Source organism: Rousettus aegyptiacus, unplaced genomic scaffold (assembly GCF_014176215.1).
Source record: "Rousettus aegyptiacus isolate mRouAeg1 unplaced genomic scaffold, mRouAeg1.p scaffold_m13_p_5, whole genome shotgun sequence".
NCBI classification, from domain to species: Eukaryota; Metazoa; Chordata; class Mammalia; order Chiroptera; family Pteropodidae; genus Rousettus; species Rousettus aegyptiacus.
This window is the reverse complement of record NW_023416308.1, coordinates 66,073,657-66,093,577: the sequence shown is the minus strand read 5'-3', so window position 1 is coordinate 66,093,577 and position 19,921 is coordinate 66,073,657. Positions and strand designations below refer to the sequence as shown.

Sequence of the window (19,921 nt, the reverse complement as noted above, 5' to 3'; positions counted from 1 at the left end):
GTAGTCATGTTTGAGTAACTGAATGAATTTCTCTGATTTCTCTTATTGAGGTTCTCTAATATCCAGGCTGATAACATCCATAATGCAATTTTGTTTTAGCATTCAATTTCTGTTGAATTATGCTTCTTTTCCTCTATTTAAAAAATATATTTTACTTTTCAGTTTAAGACTTTAAAGGCATTATAAATATTTACCTGGACATTTGTTATTCATTATATGACCCATGACGTAATTTCTAGTGTATATTTTACCCATTATACCTTCAATAAACTAAAATATCTTCTGTCCTAGAAATTATATTTTTATAGAGGAACCTGAATAATACCAGAGTTTCTACTTTAATTTAAAAATATATGCTGTTATTCAGTAGCTTACAAGTAAGAGTTAATTTAAGTGGGTAAAGTTGGTTGGATTAAACAAAAAAGTCTTTCTCTTTTCAGATTGCAGCAATTCTCCGGAAACGAAAATTAGATTATTATTTATACAAACTACTCCCTGAGATCCTACAATCTGCTTCATTTTTGACTGCTAATGGGGCCTTGTATATGGCTTTCTTTTGCATTTTAAGGTTGGTACTTATAATCACCTTTGGAGGTCAATACAAATTCCTTTGTTGAAAAAGAAACAAACACATGTTTATATAAATGTTGTGTAGATCACTGCTTGTATATATTTTTTCTATCTGTGAAATAACATTTATTTGTCCCAAAGAAACCTTATAAAACCAGGAGTTGTAGGCTTCATCGCCTAAAGATATAATATAAACTTCAAGTTATTGCTGTGATTATATAGCAAAAATGCTTTAAAAGGGCTACTATATTTACCAACTTGTTGATGAAAATTTCTCAACTTTTCAATTTCGTAGATCAGGAATTCAAAGCAATTGTCCACGATATAGGTTAAGTCCACCTGCAGTGAACAGACTTCAAAGGGATTATAAAATGCTCGTGTTTGTATATAAAACAGTAAGTTAACTTCCAGCACATCCTACTGATGAAACTTTTGATTCTTATTTAGACCTATATACATTACCTGTGTGATGTGCTTCATTCAATATAGGCAGTTAGAATTCAGTTTCATTAAATATTTTACTTTTTATCTTTTTCCTCACTGATTGTTGAAAACCCAAACTAGTATTTTTTAAAATCTGTCAAGTTTAAAATAATAACTTCACCTTATCATCACATTAGTGTTATCCCATTAGTGTTGCCCAGAGTTCTGTAGGTATAGTTTAACCGCAATTAAAAATACAATTTCCAAATGTCTTTTACAGATTTTTTCCCCTAAAATATTGATATTTATGAACTTTTACATTGTGTAGAAAATAATTGATAAGGTTTATATTATTGAGTGAATCACGCCTTTAAGTTGACTTGAAAATCTAAGAAACTGATGATTCATGTGGTCTCTGGAAAGTTTCTAATGTATTAAAACTCTAGTCATGAGATAATTAGGTTTTAAAAAAACTATGTAGACATGTAATTTAAAACTGTCAAATACTTTATTAAGTACTGTAAGAAGTTATCAAGGGTTGTAGAAGCAAAGAGGGAGAGACTTTGTTGATTATTATGTGTTAAAAATAGTAATAACGGTAATAATTAAAATAACAGTTAACATTTTCTCAGTGTTTTCTATGTGCTGTGCATGCTGCTGAGAAATATCTCATGTAGTCCTCACAACAGCTATGTGAGATAGGTAATATTATTCCCATTTGATAGATAGGGAGACTGAGAACATAAAGTGCTTTTGTATAGTGAGCAATGTTGAATTCAGGGAATGTCTGAATGAATATAACTAACTAAATTATTGGGAGGAGAACTACCTATTAGTTTGCTGCTCTAGTAGCCTGAATGAGAGATGGGGAGGGACTAAACTAAGACTGGGGACAGTATGTTGGAGAGGAATTTGAGAGATTAATTACATATGGAAAAATTTAGGGGAGTGATTTAATACGTGGGGTAAGGGAGGAGAAGAAGCCAAGGATGTCTCCAAGTGTCACACATGGGTGGATAGGTAGTTGTTGATGCCACTAACCTAGGAAAATAGAGGGTAGAGGATAAGTTCATGAGGATAGGGGACAGAAATAATGAGTCTGGTTTTGGACATGTTTAATTGGGGTGCTGTGGGATATTTAGATAAGAAAGTGGTCTGAGAAAAGGAATTTCTATTCGTAATAACTGAAATGACCAACTAGAAGTTTCATACAAACATTCCAAATTTGAATTTCAGGAAGATACTTGGAAAATTCTACTTTTGGAGTCCTGGCTTTGGTGCCGCTCTGCCAGCATCTTATGTGGCCATTCTAGTTGAAAGAAAAAGCAGGTAAATTTTTACTTATCTGTATATTTAAAAGAACTAATTTACTGCCTGCCATGCCAACTAGGAAAAAATTGTTTTTAACTTACTGTTTATTGTCCAGATATGAGAAATATTTCAACACATGTTTTTAGTCTTACAGATATTTGATGGAAAATTTAATTTTGTACTAGTATTATTTTTACGCTTATGAAACTTAAAAATATAAAGATTGACATTATAGAGCAATAAAATTCGTTAGTCTTTGTTTACTAAAAAATTAGAGAGTTCTTTGATGTGCCTAACTAAAATATGACACATATAAACTCTAGTTAAAGATCTTCATAACCACAGTACCATTATCACACCTAAGGAAATTAACAATAGTTTTTTCTTTTAATCTTTTTAAGTTTACTAGGGTGACATTGGGTAATAAAATGATATAGGTTTCAAGTGTACAACTCTGTAATATATCATCTATAAATTGCATTATATGTTCACTGCCCAAAGTCAAACCTGACAGTAGTTTTTCTGTTATCATCTGGATCTATAATTTGCTTCAGGTTCATTGAGTGACCTTTGTTAAATCAATTATTATTTTTAAGGCATCCTCTTGTTCAAAAAAGTATTTTCATTTTTATTCAACCTGAAAATGTTCCATGTGAAATATGAAATAATAAGATTTCTATAAAATGCTACAAAATATTATGTAAAATTTTTAGTCAGGTAAATAGTTGAAGTTAAAGCTTCCATTTAAAATAATTTTTGCCATCTCATTAATAATAATTATTGCTGACAATTGCTTTGATTCCTTCTTTATCCCCGATAATCAAGATGGGGTCATGTATTGATCAAGTTAAGGTCATCTTTCAGTTTATAAAGATGTTTTTTATAATCAGTGATTCCTTTGTAAAACTATAGATCTTACCAGGTAACCAAATATTTACTTAAATCACTTGAAGCCACTTTTAATGTATTCTTATAAATGTAATTTAAATTTTCATGGTTCTATGATTATATCATAATTCTTTTGGATTATTAAAATTCTAAAATTGAAGGACTGGTAGATATGACCACAGCATAATCAAGTCAGCATTGCTAGAAACATAAGTTACCCCACTTGAGAGGACAGTACAGATTAGTGGTTAAGAGTATGGATTCTGGAGGTATACTACTGGCTTAGGACACTGGCTCTGCCACTTACTGTGTGGCTTATTCCTTACCTAAAAAATGGAGAGTGATAATCTATTCATATAGTCATTCAGAGGATTCAATGAGTCACTACATGTAAAATTACTTAGAACAGTGCCTGACGCATAGTGTTAAATGTTAGGTATTCTTATTATTCTTTGCCTGTAAGTCATGAAAAGTTCTTCTGGGGATTATAACTTACTGACTATTTTAAAAATATGAATATTGGTTTCAAATATGTGATTTCAAAATGTTACTCATGTGTGAAACTTTAAGAATGCTTTAAACCAAGTTTGCAATGATTTATTTATTTTTAGCACTTGAATAAGATAGTATTTTTGATGTTACTTGCTTTTTGAAGTTATATTCTTTTTGGTTGATGTATTAGTCTAGATCTTATTTTTAAAATGTCAGTTTTAAAAATATCAAACTTTTCTTTGAAGATCAACATTTGTTTAAACAGTATTATCGATGTTAAACACAATATTGTGTTATTGATGTTAACCACAATATTAATATTAAAATATACAGTATGGGTATACACACATATACACACATATGCAAAGATATGATGGAAATATATAAACACACACTTAAGTGAAGCTCTCTGTTCATAAATATGTCTTTATATTCGTTTAACTTTCTTTTCTATTTTTTCTCCCTCTCTTCAAGTTATCCATTTATTTAGCCTTCAATCCATCCATCCATCCATCCATCCATCCATCCATCCATCCATCCATCCATCCATCCATCCATATCCATCTATCTATCCATCTTTCTCAGTCTCCCTTCCTCCCCTTAGAGAATTAAGCAAGCTTTACCAGCTATCTCCTGACACCTTGTAAGACTACAGTTTACTTAAATCTTAATCTCATCACTGTGGGGTTCTGAGAAAGCTTTGAAGTTGTTTCCAAGGTTGCTTAAAAAAATTTGTGCCACAAAGAACCCTGATCACAGTAACTCAGCAGGAAGCATTGGTAACATCTAGTTGATCCCTAGGTGGGCTGTTAAGAACTAGTCTTCTCTTTCTTTTTTTAGGAAGTGCTTTGTTTGTGGTTCAGAAAGAAGTTGTTCTGATGGATTTTGTTTTGTAGAATTGCCATGGAATTTGCTTTGATTTTTAGTATTTAGATAAATTACAACCGCAGGGTGCTCAAACATGGACATGTATTAAAATATCAAAAATTGCACATGTATTCTAAACAAACTCATGGATTGAGTTGTTAAATGTAGTTTTAGTTATGAAACTCCTAAACAAATATGACTAAAATGAATGAACTATATATGAATAAAAGAATACCATGAATTTTGTTTATAAATTCTTGTCATCTTCAAGTTTAAGTGTCATGTTACTGCACAGGCAGAAAATTAAATTATCTTGCAGTCTTCTGTATTATCCACTATATATAATAGATTAGGATCTTGCTGTGGACTGCAAGTTTATCTTATCCATTCCTATACCTGAATGAAGTATTTTTATACTCCTGTAAAACATTCTGACAGATGAAAATATATTACACCTTGAAAAACTTTCTAAGATGATTAAATAATGCCTCTTAGTAAAACATTTAGGAATGTTTACTTTGTTTTTTTTTTTTTCAATCTCTAATTTCTCATCTGTAGAATACACACACACACACACACGTAATTAGAATTTAGGAGTCACACTATTCCTTCTGTATGTCTTAGTGACCTTAGTCATGATGTATGTTACATACAGTACCCTTCAAAAGTTTGAGGTTACCGAAAAGAATATATATACTAAAGTTTCCAGAAAAAAAGCATATTGCTCATCTAATTAGATATACTAATGACATAAAAGATAATAATACTTGGAATTTCATCAGAATATGAAGAAACTTTTTAATCTACTTAGATGTTAGGAAAATTTAATTATTTTAATATTTTTCCCATAGGAATGAGACTCTGAGTACCAGAATTAGTTCCTACAGCTGTGGTTCTTGATACTTTTTTTAGGTAGTACCCCTTGATGTGCATTAAATTTTTTATGCAAACTTAAGAGATTCACCTCCTTCCCCCACCAAAAAAACAAAAGAAAACCAAAAAAACGAAGGAATGTTATCTGTGGTTTAAAGACGTATTTGATCAACTTTAGAATGTTTATTCACTGAGCTTCACTAGTCTTTTTTAACCTAGTAATTTTCAGCAGTATGGGAGTATTTGTATCTCAGAATCTTTTGTGAAATTTAGAAAATTATTGTCCTTCTTGGCCCTAGACCTGCCTCCTCTTTACACCTAGGCTATCTTTTGTTCTAATTGGCATTTTCCCCTTCCCCATCACTATTGTAGTAATGTTTTAACATGTAATTTGGTTTCTAGAGCGAATTTACTTACTAGGAAGGAAGTGACCTGTTTGTCTTTAGACTGAGTCTAGATATAGTCAGTTGTTAAATAATAAGATAGCATTTAATTACCATATCAGTTTCTCATGATATTGAACATCTCAGGAGAAGTGATAAAACAAATCACTGTTTTGATATTCTACCCATACCAAATTGCCATTGGAATGAAGGTGAAGACACTGCACCAGGGAAATATACTTTAAAGTTTGTCTATGTAATCCAACATGTTGTGCCCTTCACAGATATTGTTCTCTCATTCTTGGGGCTATTAGTTCTGGGTTGGAATTCAGATAAAGCTAGGAAGGAAGTAACCTTTCTTGTTATTTGGGAATGATAAATTGAAACTTGAGATCAGAATAGGACATAGTTTAATAACAGTACATCCTCTAGTAGTAAGAGTATTTCAAGGCTTTATTCATCCTTAGCTCTTAAGCATAGAAGCCTATTAGAACACCATATTAAATTAGTCAGTGAATTGCAGAATTTAAAGGAAATTCAGTAAAGATTTTCTGCTGTAGAAGTAGTGCATTAGAAAGAACACGAAACTGGAGATGAACTGATTCCTAATTCCAATTCGTCTTTTTGCTACTTTTGTATTTTGAAGGAAACCACTCTCTGATTCTTGATTTTTCACAGAGTGAGGATATTATTGTCCGCGTTATACTTTATAGGACTATTGAGAGAATAAAATTTGATTTTACAGTGTAATTGAGTGAAAGCTTGAAATGCTTGCTACAGCATAGCCAGTAAGTTGAGTGACAAGGAGTTGGACAAGGAAAGCAGCTTTATTCTGAAAGCCAGTAAGCACAGAGGGTAGTGGACTATTGTCCTAAAGAATTCTGTTGAGAAAGTACAGAATTCAGGTTTCTTTTATTTCAGGGGAAAGAGGAAAATGGGAGGAGTTTGAGGTCAGGAGATGATTAATGTTGCAGACATCTGCAAGTCAGCAAGGGTCCGAGGGGGATGGTGAAACTTCTTTGTTTCTGGTCAAGAAACTCTGGTTGCTGTAGTCTCAATCACGAGGTTCCTATAAATCTTTTGATAAGCAAAAATAATCATTTTTGTACATACCTTACTTATCTCCTTGGGGAGGTAGTTTTGAGCACGGAAATTATTTCAGTAATTCCTAGACTCCGAGTTAGATTCCTTTAATAATTAGCGTATCTGCTTGCAGGACTAAGCAAAAGTTGCTAATTCTCATGCTATGGGAACTGGGCAGGTTCAGGCAAGATGGAGTCAGAAAGACTATTTTATTCTATTACAAAAGTATTGATTTTACCTTATAAATTGTTAAATTTTATGCAAATGTAAGAGAATCTCATCACATCTTTATTTCCTAATATATTGGTATCATTAATTGACCCTCCCTCCCTCTAGTTGCTCTCTTTTGTGGTTTGATTTCTATAATATATTCCTTTTTAAAAGGCTAGGCTCCTAGTAACACAATTCTGTGATTTGTTTAATGTCAATTAGATGCCAGGTACTATTGAAGGTTTGTGAAATGCAAAGATAAACAAGATAATATATACCCAGTAGTTAAAGATAAAATGTTATGTTATCAGACAGATGGAAGCTAGCGATGAAACTGTTGCTATTGAATACTAGAGATTGCCGTTGGATATTAGAGAAAGAGTTAGAGAAGTGGAACAAATATTTTTAAAGATAGCATCATATATTAGTTCACATCAGAATGAAATGTATTATCAGGCATTACCACCGAAATTACAGAAATATTTTGGTTTTATAATTAAGAATATTTTTTTTTCATTATATGTAATCAGCTTTTGGTAAGACTAGGTATCACTGGAGGAGGATTTAACTTTTTTCTGCAGTGTGACTCTTCGATGTTGATTTTACCCTAATTTTTTTTTTTACATAATTTATTTAAAATAAGTACTATTAGAACATCTTTGATTTAGAATTTGGTAGGAATTGATAAGATTGGTAAAGATTAGTAAGACCAATTTCAATTCACATGTACAAATCCTAGAAGAACTAAAAGGGACCTTGCAGATCATCTTATTAATGATTTTTAAATTCTTTTTTAGAGGAGCAATAGAATTCTTTTGTTCTGCGGAGGTGTATTAGGTCCTGCTGAGGAGGGACATTGCCTGGGTGGGAGAGGTGTGGCTCAGTTGCTTTGTCTAGACCTCCTTCTCCTTTGAACCAGAGTAGGTCCAATATTATGTTTTATATATTGGTGATAAATGGAAATTTTTTTTCTTTAAATAGTTTTTATATTTAAAAATGTAAGTTAGATAACTAGTCTTGTTCCTTATTTTAATGACATAATTATAGAGTACCAGAAAATTAACCGGAACCCTAGTTTTGTAACTTCACTTCAGTGTTATTCAGTTAAATCATACTGCCTTTGTGTGGTCTTAGTAATGTTAAAACCTTATTAAGCTGTTTTACATGATGAACAATCCAGACTGTGTATGACTCAATCTGACATCAAGAATTCATTGGCGATGTTAATTTCAAGACCTGGAAAATTAATATTTGTTTTATATACAAAGTACTTTTTTTAATGACTACTAAAAATGTTTATAATTGAAACTCACATAAGTTTTTATAATTTTCAGAGTTTGTTATTTGAACTCTGTCTGCCCTTAAACTCTTAAACCGTTAAAACAGTTCTTTCCTAGAGGATAGGATGTGCTTCATTCATAAGTTAAAGTATTTAAAGGCATAAAATCATCCTTATCTTGGAGTTTCTACCTGAATTCTCTTTAGATAAATCTGGTTAATTATGCAATTTTTATGTAAGGCGAGTGTTTATAGAACTTTTGTTTGTCCTTTGGCATTAGAAAGTTTACTTACTGCCTGATTTCTTAACAATGAAGGTAAAACCAGGGTGATTTAGTATGCTTTGTAACGACATCTAATTAACAGTTGCATTGTGTGTGAAACAAATAGAAGACCTGGTTTTGTAGTGAATAAATTTACATTTAGTTAGAATTGTTCTGTCCTTGACTTTTTGGCAAGATGAATTCATTAGGATTCTTTATTAAATTTACAATTCTTAAAATAAGCAGACTAATAGCAAATTTTACCACTCTTCCTATTAATAAATTATAATAAAACTAGTAATATTTAAAATTGTGATATAATTGACATGTAGTGTTAATTTCAGGAGTACAACATAATGATTTGATATTGCCATATATTGTGAAATGATCACCATAATCAGTCTAGTTAACAATTACTAGGCAATGGTAATTTTAAATGACCAGTAAACAGGGTAACTTATAGAATCTGTTTATATCCAACTATTAAGGTACTGAAAACTTAGTTTAGCATAATCTATCCCTTTTTCTCAACTCCTGATATTTATTTGGATAGATTTCTCAAAAATGATAAAGCAACTATTACGTCAAATTGATGCTTAATCTCACTCTATCTCTTTTAAAAATTATTTTCAGGAGAGGGCTTCTCACAATTTATATGGCTAACTTGGTAAGTAAATTTTTTTTTTAACTTTTGAGATTTTTTCATGTGTTTTTTAATCTTTTTTTTTTAAGTCAGATTTCCTTAAAAAGGAAAGGAAAGCTACTTAAATTTGATAGTAATTTGTGCCTGTGTTTTAAAGGATAGACTTTAATGTTTAGAAGAGCCTTGATATCATCTTGTTTGTTCCTGTCATGTATGACTGAATTTCACTTAGTTCGGGGGGAAGGTGATTCATTTCTCTGTGCCCTTTATGATTTTTTTTTTTTTTTAAAGCGTGGATGTTCATCTTTGGTAGAATCTGTTTCTATCTACAGTTTATTTAATAATGTAATTAGCTAGGATCCTAAATTTCTAAGTCTACATACAGAAGTGAAATTAATGTTCATTAGTCTGATATTCTTTATAGTAAATGTATAACTAACATAATTTTCATTGCTAAGTTCACATTTTAAGAACATTAAAATCTTTCAAAGTTATTTAGAATTGAAAAGCAACACTGAAAAATTCACTTAAAAGATAATTATTTATCTAAGGATAAGTTCTTGAGTTCTGTAACAAGGGAATATAGTGCAGAGTTATATTTACCAACTTATTTCAGTTGTAAACTATTTAATTTTGCTCCATACTTACCATGTATTGGTTACTGTGCAATATGCTGGTAGGTGGCATAGAGACAGTCCTTGTATTTATGGAGTTGCTGTCTAATGGAGAAGTCACAATAGATATAATATTTGAAAAGAATGGAAATATGTATTTTAGGTTCCTGTGGGAACCATAACAGTAGTACCAAACTGTTCTGGGTGCTGTTCTTCTTTCTTAATTTTTTAAAAAATTTAAATATATTGTACTTACATATTAGAATGGATTTGAGTTTTAATGTGTCTTTTATCTTTTAGCTATGCACATGCTTTTCTATACTACCATGTTATGTACTTTAATACCTAAATACTGTGTATCTCTCTACACATACCTTTACATTCTAAGTAAACTTTCACAGACTTTTTTTTGGTGTTGTCTGGTTTAGATTATAAATTCCTGGAGAGGAGATCTTTAACTTTGGTATAATCAATGGCCTTAAAATTCCATGTTTTTTTTAGATAAAACTTTTTATTTTGGAGTAATTATAGATTTATATGCAGTTGTAAGAAATAATCGACAGATCTCATGTTTTCTACACCCAGTTTTTCCCATTAGTCATATTTTCAAACTACAGTAGTATCAAAATTGGGATATTTATATTGCTATTTACTGTAGTCAAGGTAGAGAACATTTCCTTCACCACTGGGATCCCTTGTGCTGCCCTTTTCTAACTACATCCACTTCTCTCTTCCCCTTACCACCTCTCTCCCCACTTAACCTCTGGCAACCACTCTTCTATTCTTTATTCCTATAATTCTGTAATTTCTGTAGTCATTTTAAGAATGGTGTATAAGTAGAATCATATAGTATATATTTGTGGTTAGCTGTTTTTTACTCAGCATATTTCTAAAGCTGTTGCACATATCACTAGTTCTTTCCTTTTTATTACTGAGTAATGTTTATTTTTATCAACTTGTTTAGCTGTTTACCCATTGAAGGACATCTGGCTTGTTTCCAGTTTTTGGTTGTTACAAATAAAGCTGCTATAGGATAAATGCCCAAGAGTGCAATTGCTAGGTCATATGGTAGTTGCTGTTCAGTTTTTAAAGAAACTGTATAACTATTTTCCAGAGTGGCTGTACTATGCTGTTTTGATAGTGTTTCCAGTCTAGAATATTGCTTTGAATATCTAGTTCTTTCTAAGTGGGAAACATTTTTGGCGGGGGTGGGGGGGTGGGGGGGATGGGGGGGTGGGGATGTGGGGGGGGGTTGAGGTGGGGTGAGGCATGTCTATTAAGTAGATTTGTGCTTTCTGTCCAGATGACTAAATTTCAATATTAGAAAAGTTTTTCATAAAATGCAAAATATAATTTTTTAAAAATCCTTTGTAAGCCAGTTATAAAGGATCTGTAATTCAGAAATTTAATGAGATCAAAGGCTTTACAGATAGATTTTCTTTGTCTGAAGGAAAGTGAATCTGTTATTCTGGATACTAATGATAATCTAATAAGCTTCATCTTCCCTTTATCTAAATAAAGCCTTTTATTTATACTATTACTATATAACTATTACTGTAGTAACAGGGTGTTGGTTCAGACTAAGTATAAACTTAAATATTTTCGGAGAGACTGAATTTAGCCTTAATGAAGTAACTCGGTTCAATAACTTTATTATATTGCTTACTAGACTAAATTGAAATTGTTGGTTTATAGCAACAACAAAATTTCTAAATGTTGGGAGGTTTTATTTTTTTAAAAATATTTGTTTTTAGTGATGTGTTTCTGATTTGGAACGTATAGAAAAGCATAAAGAAGAAAGTGAAAATCTTCTGTAATTTTACCATGTAGTAATTACTAACATTTTAGTATTTATTTTTTTATTCCCTTCCTTCTCTTCCAGTGTACCCTACATAAATACACAAACATAAATGTACATTCACATTACACACTGTATACTCAGTTAAAAAAAATTGGGGCATGTTGTTTTGTGACATCTTTTGTTATATGCCATATAGTTTTTTATTGCTCACGATAATTATTTTCTGGAGGGTCTACTCCTTCCTTTTCTCTTACATCTTGGTTATGTCTTCATTACAAATTAGTTTTATACATATATACATTTATTTAGCTCCATTCAAAATGTTGGAGGGTAGTGAAATAATAACTGTTAGGTTAATAATAATATAGTTTTGTTAGCTTTGGCTGTGATAGTTACCCATTTATTACATTGCTTTGCTTTTGAATGAATACATGATAGAGGAATATACAGAACTGGCTCTATATTATTTTTATCATCTTTGTCTCTGTTTTTATCAGTAAACATTTATTGAGTACAAAACACTTTGCTAGGTATTGGGCACAAGTATAAACCATAATTTGTGCTTGAAATTAGTTGAGAAACAATATATTATCTAGATCTGGATTTAAAATGAAAAAGTAGTTAATAGTCCAAGAGAGTATATTTATGTCAAACATGTGGTTAAACAGTATAGTCACTAGAACTTTAGAAAAGAGTTAGCTTTTGAATGGGGCAGTTAGGGAAGGTTTTTTGAATTACATGGGACTTGAACCTTGAAGAAAGGAGAGGAATTGGAGACATCTTAGAGATGTGTTATTGGTGACTACAGGAAAAAATTATTGCCTTTCTAAGAACTGGCAAGCTGTGACGAAGGTTTAGAAACAAAAAAAGATAAATATTTATTGAGCACCTACTCAATAAACACTGTAGGTGAATTTTGAGTTATCAAAATAAACAAAGGATCGTCTGCTTCTGAGGACTACAGACTTTATTGGGGGAGAGAACTGTGTAAACCAATGGGAGTAAACCTCGTCTCTGTTTTTTTTTTTTTTTAGCATTGATACTGGTCTCAAAACAAAACAGTACAGTGTTTGTATTATATAATTGTGAATATAAATTTTGCTAGTTGAGTTTATGTTAGTGTTGTAGGAAGCAAGTGAAGAACTATATCCCCTAAATAACAGACATGTCTGTTAATGCTTTTGTTATTTTAAAAAGATCTTCCCTTAGGCTACCTTATAGTTACACTTATTTTTTATGACTGTCTTTCAGTAAGTCCTGTTTAAGTATCAGTTATTAGACCAATGGTTTATAGCCTTAATGATTAACTAGCAGCTTTAAAAATTACACACTAATGCAGTTGAATTTAATACTCATCTGAATTTTTTTTTTGTTACATGTTAGCATATTTTAGAAGGAAAAGTGTACAGTTTTGAAACTAGTATGGTTTTTCAGTTTTTTTTTGGATTGATAGAGAATAAATTGCTGAGGGGCAAAATATGTAAAAGGTATATAGAAATATATGAAATAAAGAATTAAATATTTTCTCTGTCTTCTGCCCAGGGTATGGCTATAAAATGATGGAAATGTTTTCCTGGGACTAATATGCCAGAAACAATGACTCACAAGAATACCAGCTGCTAGGATTCAACTTTGACACAGTATAATTTAAAAGAGAGCACATAAAAGTTTGTGTTGTGTGATTTCCCTTTATTATGTTGGTTATGACAATGACCGAGGATTCCAGTCTTTCAAAATTCATCATATGATGCTAACAGTTATTTAAATGTGATATGAGGTGTAGTTCATTTATGTTTAGTTTAATTATAATTTATGACATTTAAAAGTCTTTCTATGTAAGTCCTTTTGAAAACTTATTTCTACAGTTTCATTTATGCCATCAAGCGTTCAACAACGCGTGTGTTTTAAAATTTGTAAACATATCTAGTAGGTTTGTCTCTAGCTTTCGTTTTGTCATTGTAAACACACACTGTCTTTGATTAAAACATCTGTATTTAATTTTTCAAACATAAAGTTTGAAAATGTTGATTCATATGTGTTCTTGTAGGGCTACTTCATTTTAATTAGATTCAGCAGGCATTTATTAAATCAGTGCGGTGCTAGGCACATGAAGTTACAGAAGAACTACAAAACGGGTTGTAAACTAGTTGGAGAAATTTGACAGAAATTCAAAACAATTATAAACACTCTCTCAAGTTGCTCCTCTCTGCCTTCCCTGCGCAGCAAATGGCATCAACAATTTATCCAGTTGCTCAGGCCAGGAACTTAGGAGTTTTAACTCTTTTCTTCTCTTTATACTCCTACTCCAATTTATTGGGAAATCATATTTTACTTCTAAAATATAGTCTGGGTCTTACAGTGACTGACCGTCTCCATGGTTATAACCAGAGTCTGAATTCTTAACATCTCTTGTCTGAGCTATCTTAGTAACCTAACTCATTTATATCTTCCCAGTCTTGTCTTCCTATAGTCTGTCTTCTGCATAGTAGTCAGTCATTGGAAATAGAAATGAGAGCATGTCAATCTTCTGTTTAAAACTCAGAAAAACCTTCCCTTCCCACTGCATCCCAAATAAAATTTAAATGCCTCACCGTATGATAGCTGCTACTTCTGTGTGATAGCTGCTACCTCTCTGATTTATTTACCTTCTCATTTTTTACTCTGACTTTCTATCTGTTGAACCCTTGAAACTTGTTACTACAGCCTTAGTGCTTACTTTTATTTTATGCTTGGAAATTTATTTTCCTAGATTTTTCGTGGTTAGCATCTTATCTTTATATAGTTTTCAACCCAGTGTCACCTCCTGAGAGCTTTTTACTATCATAGTTAAGGCAGCTTCCCTCCACCTCTCTACTCTCTAACTCATAATCTTGTCTTTTTCACAGCACTTATTTCATGGCACTGAAATTTTCTTTGTTTTTTAAATTGTCTTTCTTTCCTCACTATGTATAAACTGCTTAAAGGCAAGGGCTCTTGCTTATTCACTGACATATCACTAGAACCTGCGAACAGTGCTTAGCATATAACATAGGCTTTATAAATAATTTTCAAATAAAGATAGATTGGGAGCAAATACTCCTGAAAATGACAAAAATGAGAGTGAACGATCCTTCTAAGTTTGTGACCATAATATGGATTCTCCTCTTCCCCTTCCATTAGCTCCAAGACCCATGTTCTTTAAGCCAAATGACCTTGTTTTCCTGCATGAAGGTAGTAAACAAAGGAGGGAATCTGTCCTCAGCTGAATTCCTTTGTTGGAAGCTTTCTTAGAAGTATCAGAATTAGGGATGATGTTTCTCCTTCTGTTCTTACTCTGATTTTTTCAGTCACATTGAACAATGTGTTTCCTGTACCCATTATAACATTAGGCAATATTGAGTTCTCATCTTTGCTTAGTAGGAGGTGAAATATTTGCTCTCCAAGGAGAACAGGATTCTTAAAGTTGCCATCATTATCTTGATCAAAAAGGCAGATGTAGAGGTGGATTTTCCCAGAGATGACAGCCAAGCCTGTGAGCTTGAAAAGGGGAATTATTAGAGACTCCCTTTTATTTTATTTTATTGGATAATTTAATACTATGTTTTCAAGATATATCCCTATTTTATTTACTTTGAACTTGACACCATGTTTTCAAGACCTATGTGTGTTACTTTATGTGCTTCCAGTACATTACTTCTGATTGCCACATAGTGTGGCAGATTATCTACCTCCTATACATATGCTTTATAATATTTTTATTGAGGTATAAATCATAAACCATAAAATTTACCCCTTAAAGTTTATAATCCGGTGGTTTTTAGTATAGTATATTCACAAAGTTGTGTACCTGTTACCACTAATTTTAGACTCTTTCATCCACTAAAATTTACTGTTCATTCTTCCAGTGATAGGTATCCAAATTGTTTCCAACTCCTCAATATCACAATGTGGTGATTAACATCTTTATAGATGACCATTTTATGAATTTTTCTGGCTGTATATGGATAAAGACTAAGATGGATTTTTAGATCATGTACTTTCTGGTAAAAGGGCAGAGTGTCTTGGAATGTCTTGGAATGTGAGGAAATATCATTAGTAGTTTATTTGGAGGTATATTTGTTATTTTAGTAGAGTATTTTGTCTTCTTTGACTTGTATTTCTATTTGAATAATTTGATTATTCATTCTAGGGATTTTAGTGTTGGAGGTTGTACTTGGAAATTAATAGGGACTCTAATTTAAATTGCTTGAAGGACTGTTACAGGGTCAATGAGACCAAAGGGAAAAAAGGGTATAATTTTGGGGGGGGCATGGGTTATCATCATAACTAATGTTTGTGTACCTTTATTTTCTATTTGCTTTATAAAGCTAATATAAAATATATGTTAAAAAATTGAGAGATACAAATATAAAGGAAAATCATTAAAAATAAACATAAAAGAAGCAGATATGAATAAAGAGAATTTCACAAAGGAATATAAATAAAAGAGACATAGGAAAGCAGTATTTAAGAGAGGAAAATGCAAAATAGAAAACCAACCCATATAATAAGCATTTGGCTCTCAAATGCTAAAAGGCTGTGTGTGGCTTCTCTTTACTGCTGTGTAGGAGTGGTCTTTACTGATAACCCCTGGTTGAGGAGTAAGAGAGCAGAGCCCTAGTTATTAGCTGGTGGGTATGAAATTCTCAGCTCTCACCTTGGTCTTCTCTGAATCCTTTTTATACGGGGTGTTAAGGTGTCTTGTTACAGCCTTGTGAAGGCGGAAGTCTAACCTCTCTACTTGGTCATTGCTGGTGGGGGTTGGGCCACACTTTTTTTTCCCTGTGGTGTTTGGTTGGAGTATAGTAGTTATTGTCAGAAAGTTTTTGTTTTGACAGGTTGCCTTTTTCCTGGTCCTTTAGCAAGACAGAGCAGGTTTTTGTCTGTGCTGGTTATCATTTTTGGTTTGCAGGTTTCTTCGGCTCCAAGTCTGGGATATATAAAGTAAAAAGAAAACTTAGGTACTCACCACCATGTCATTTTTTGGATCTCAAAATTTCTAGGTGGTCTGCCTTCTTCTACTTTTCTGTCTTTTAATGTTTGTTTTATATATAATGTCTAGGATTTTTAGTTCTTATCAGTGGGAGGAATAGGGAAAATATGTATAACTGATCTTCCTAGAAGCAGAAGATCTTCTTCATATATAATTTTTATATCAGAAATAAACCTATAAAGAAACAAGACACTAATCAAGATCTGGTAGTAAAAACAACGTATAAGAGAAACAGACCTGCTGAGACTACATGTATTAGAATTATCTGAAAATGTATTAAAACAAGGGTGTTTATTAGGTTTAAAATAAAAGATGACTTCTGATTCAGGCCAAAATGGAGTAATGGGGAACAACAAAAAAACTTGAGAAAATGAAACAGCAGTTTTCAAGACATTGTACACTAAGCAACAAGAGACTGTGATTTTTGGAAGATTTGAAACTAGTGAGATTAGCCCTGTGATTGCTTTGGCTTACTACCTGGACAACATTTCTAGGCTATGCAGCAGGTATGTAGAACTGAGGCAGAGCCTGGCTATATCCCATGGTGATGAGACATAGCTAGGAGTCCGAGGAGACAAGGTGGCTACAGTTTGCAGGCAGGAGAGGAGAGAGGTAGAGAGTTCCAGATATGTGCAGAGGTCTCCAATGAATACTCAGCTGAATTATGGTCAGTGCATGCATATGAGGAAAATACCTGAGGCTGGGGAAAGAACCAGCCAAATGCATTGCAGGGAAAAGCCCTCTGAGCTCACGCAGGGCTAGGAATAGTTGTTGTTTCCATCGCTGAGAATAGAAAATCTCATAATTCATGGGGCATTTGGAAGAGAATACTTAGAAGGATTTTAACTCACTGTGGGACAAAACTAGCTATAGACTAAACACTACTTTGGCCCCAACTTAAAAAAAAAAAAGAAAGAAAAACCCTAAAAGGCTTTGTTTCCAAATAAGTTCATCCAAAACCAAATCTAAAGAAAATTTTTGGGAATACAGAAATATACAACACTCATCAGTTAAAATTCACAATGTCTGGCATGCAGTAAAAAATTACCAGACATGAAAAGAATAAAGAAAAAATGACCCATAATGACAAGAAATATCGAACATTTGTAGCCAACTCTAAAATGATACTTATGATAGAATTAGTAGACAAGAACATCAAAAGAATAGTTTTATTGTATTCCATATATTCAAGAAGCTAGTGGAAATATATACTGTGATAGCAGAGATATGGAAGATATAAAAAAAGGACATAAACTTCTAGAGATGGAAGCTATAATCTGAGTTGAAAGGTACACAGGATAGGATTAATTGCATATCAAACCCTGCAGAAGATAGGATTAGTGAACCTTAAACCATAGCAATAGAAACTATCCACAAAGAAACACCAAGAGAAAATAAAAAATATATGAACAGAATATTAGCACTATAACAAGGTGACTTGATTGATATGCTCAATATGCATACAACTGTAGTCTCTAAAAGAAAGAGAGAGGGAGGGTTTGAAATAATGGCTGAAAATGTCTGAAACTTGATAAAAAAAACTCTCTCATATCCAAGAAGCTTAATGAACCTCAAGCCCAAGGAAAATGGAAGAATTCTGTTATGTCATAGTCAGTTTTACTACTGACAGAGAAAATCTTAAAAGCAGCCAGGGAAAAGAGAAACATTTTATAAAAAGGAACAAAGACTAAGATGACAGCACATTCTTTGTTGGGAATAGTACAAAACAGAAGACAGGTAAGCAGTATTTTAAAGTACTTGAGAAAAAGAACTGTCAACCTAGAATTGTATACTCAGCAAATATCTATAAGAAACAAGGCAAAATGAAAACTTTTTCATCAATGTCCTCCAAGAATACTTTACCCAGCAAAATTATTCTTCAGAAATGAAGGAGATACAGAATGTCCCAAAACAAAGAAAGCTTTGGGAGTTCATTACCACTAGACTTGCCTTACAAAAAATGTGAAAGGAATTCTTCATGCTGAAAAGAAAGGACACTAATTAGTAATGTAAAAACATATGAAAATATACAGCATAATGGTAAAGGTAAGTAGTCAAATTCAGAATACTGTAATATAATATGGTGTGTCAACAGCTTTAGCATAAAGGTTAAATGACAAAGATATTAAAAATACCTAGGGCTACAAATAGTTGTTAATGGATATACAAAATAAAAAGCTGTAAATTGTGACATCAAGAACAATATGTGTGGGAGGAGTAAAAGGGTAGAGTTTTTGTATGCAATAGAAGTTATTATTAGTGTAAAACAGACTGTTATACATACAAAATCTTTTATGTATGTGTCATGGTAACCACAAAGCAAAAACCTGCAGTTGATACACAAAAGATAAACAGAAGGAAATCAAAGCAAAACAGTGTAGAAAATCATTAATTCAGAAAGGAAGACAGTAAGAGAGGAAGAAAGGAACTAGGAAACTGCAAAAAGCCAGAGAACGACTAATAAGATGGCATTAGTAAGTTTTTAACCTATCAATAATTCTATTAAATGTAAATGTGTTAAGTTCTTCAATAAAAAGACATGGGTTGGTTGAACAGATTAAAAATCAAGACCTAACTGTATGCTGCCTAAAAGAGACTCACTTTAACTTTAAAGACACATTTGCTCAAAGTGAATGGATAGAAAAAGATATGTCATCCTAATGGGAATCAAAGAAAGCAAGTGTAGCTATACTTATATTGGACAAAATAAAATAAACTTTAGTCAAAAGCTATAATAAGAGACAAAGAAGGTCCTTAGATAATGATAAAGAGATCAATTCATTGAGATATAATAATCATAAATATTTATGTACTCTAACATTGAGCATATAAATAATATTAAGCAAATACTAACAGACTAAAATGAGAAATAGACAACAATACAATAATAGTATGAGACTTCAGTATCTTCTGCAATGGATAGATCATCCAGACAGAAAATCAATAAGGATTTGTTGGACCGTAGGCAAAATGGATGTACCACAGTAGACAAAATGGACTTGACAGACATCTTTAGAACATTCCATCCAACAGCAGCAGAATACACATTCTTCTCAAGCATTGCTTGGAACATTTTCCAAGAAAATGTTATGTCACAAAACAAGTCTTAGCAAATTTAAAAAAATTGAAATCACATGAAATATATTTAATGACTGCAATGGTCTGAAACTTGTAATCAATAATAGGAAAAATGAAAAATTTATAAATATAA

General features: G+C 32.1%; 1 protein-coding gene across 2 annotated transcripts in view; it reads left to right on the top strand.

Annotated features, from left to right (window-relative positions):
* TMEM135 (transmembrane protein 135) overlaps positions 1 to 19,921 on the top strand; it is a 190,809-nt gene that overhangs the window by 18,999 nt on the left and 151,889 nt on the right. For both annotated transcript variants that reach the window (XM_016160293.2, XM_016160292.2), the window contains exons 2-4: positions 441 to 568; positions 2,230 to 2,322; positions 9,275 to 9,308. In XM_016160293.2, coding sequence (XP_016015779.1) covers positions 441 to 568; positions 2,230 to 2,322; positions 9,275 to 9,308 — 255 coding nt within the window. The remainder of the gene's footprint in view (positions 1 to 440; positions 569 to 2,229; positions 2,323 to 9,274; positions 9,309 to 19,921) is intronic.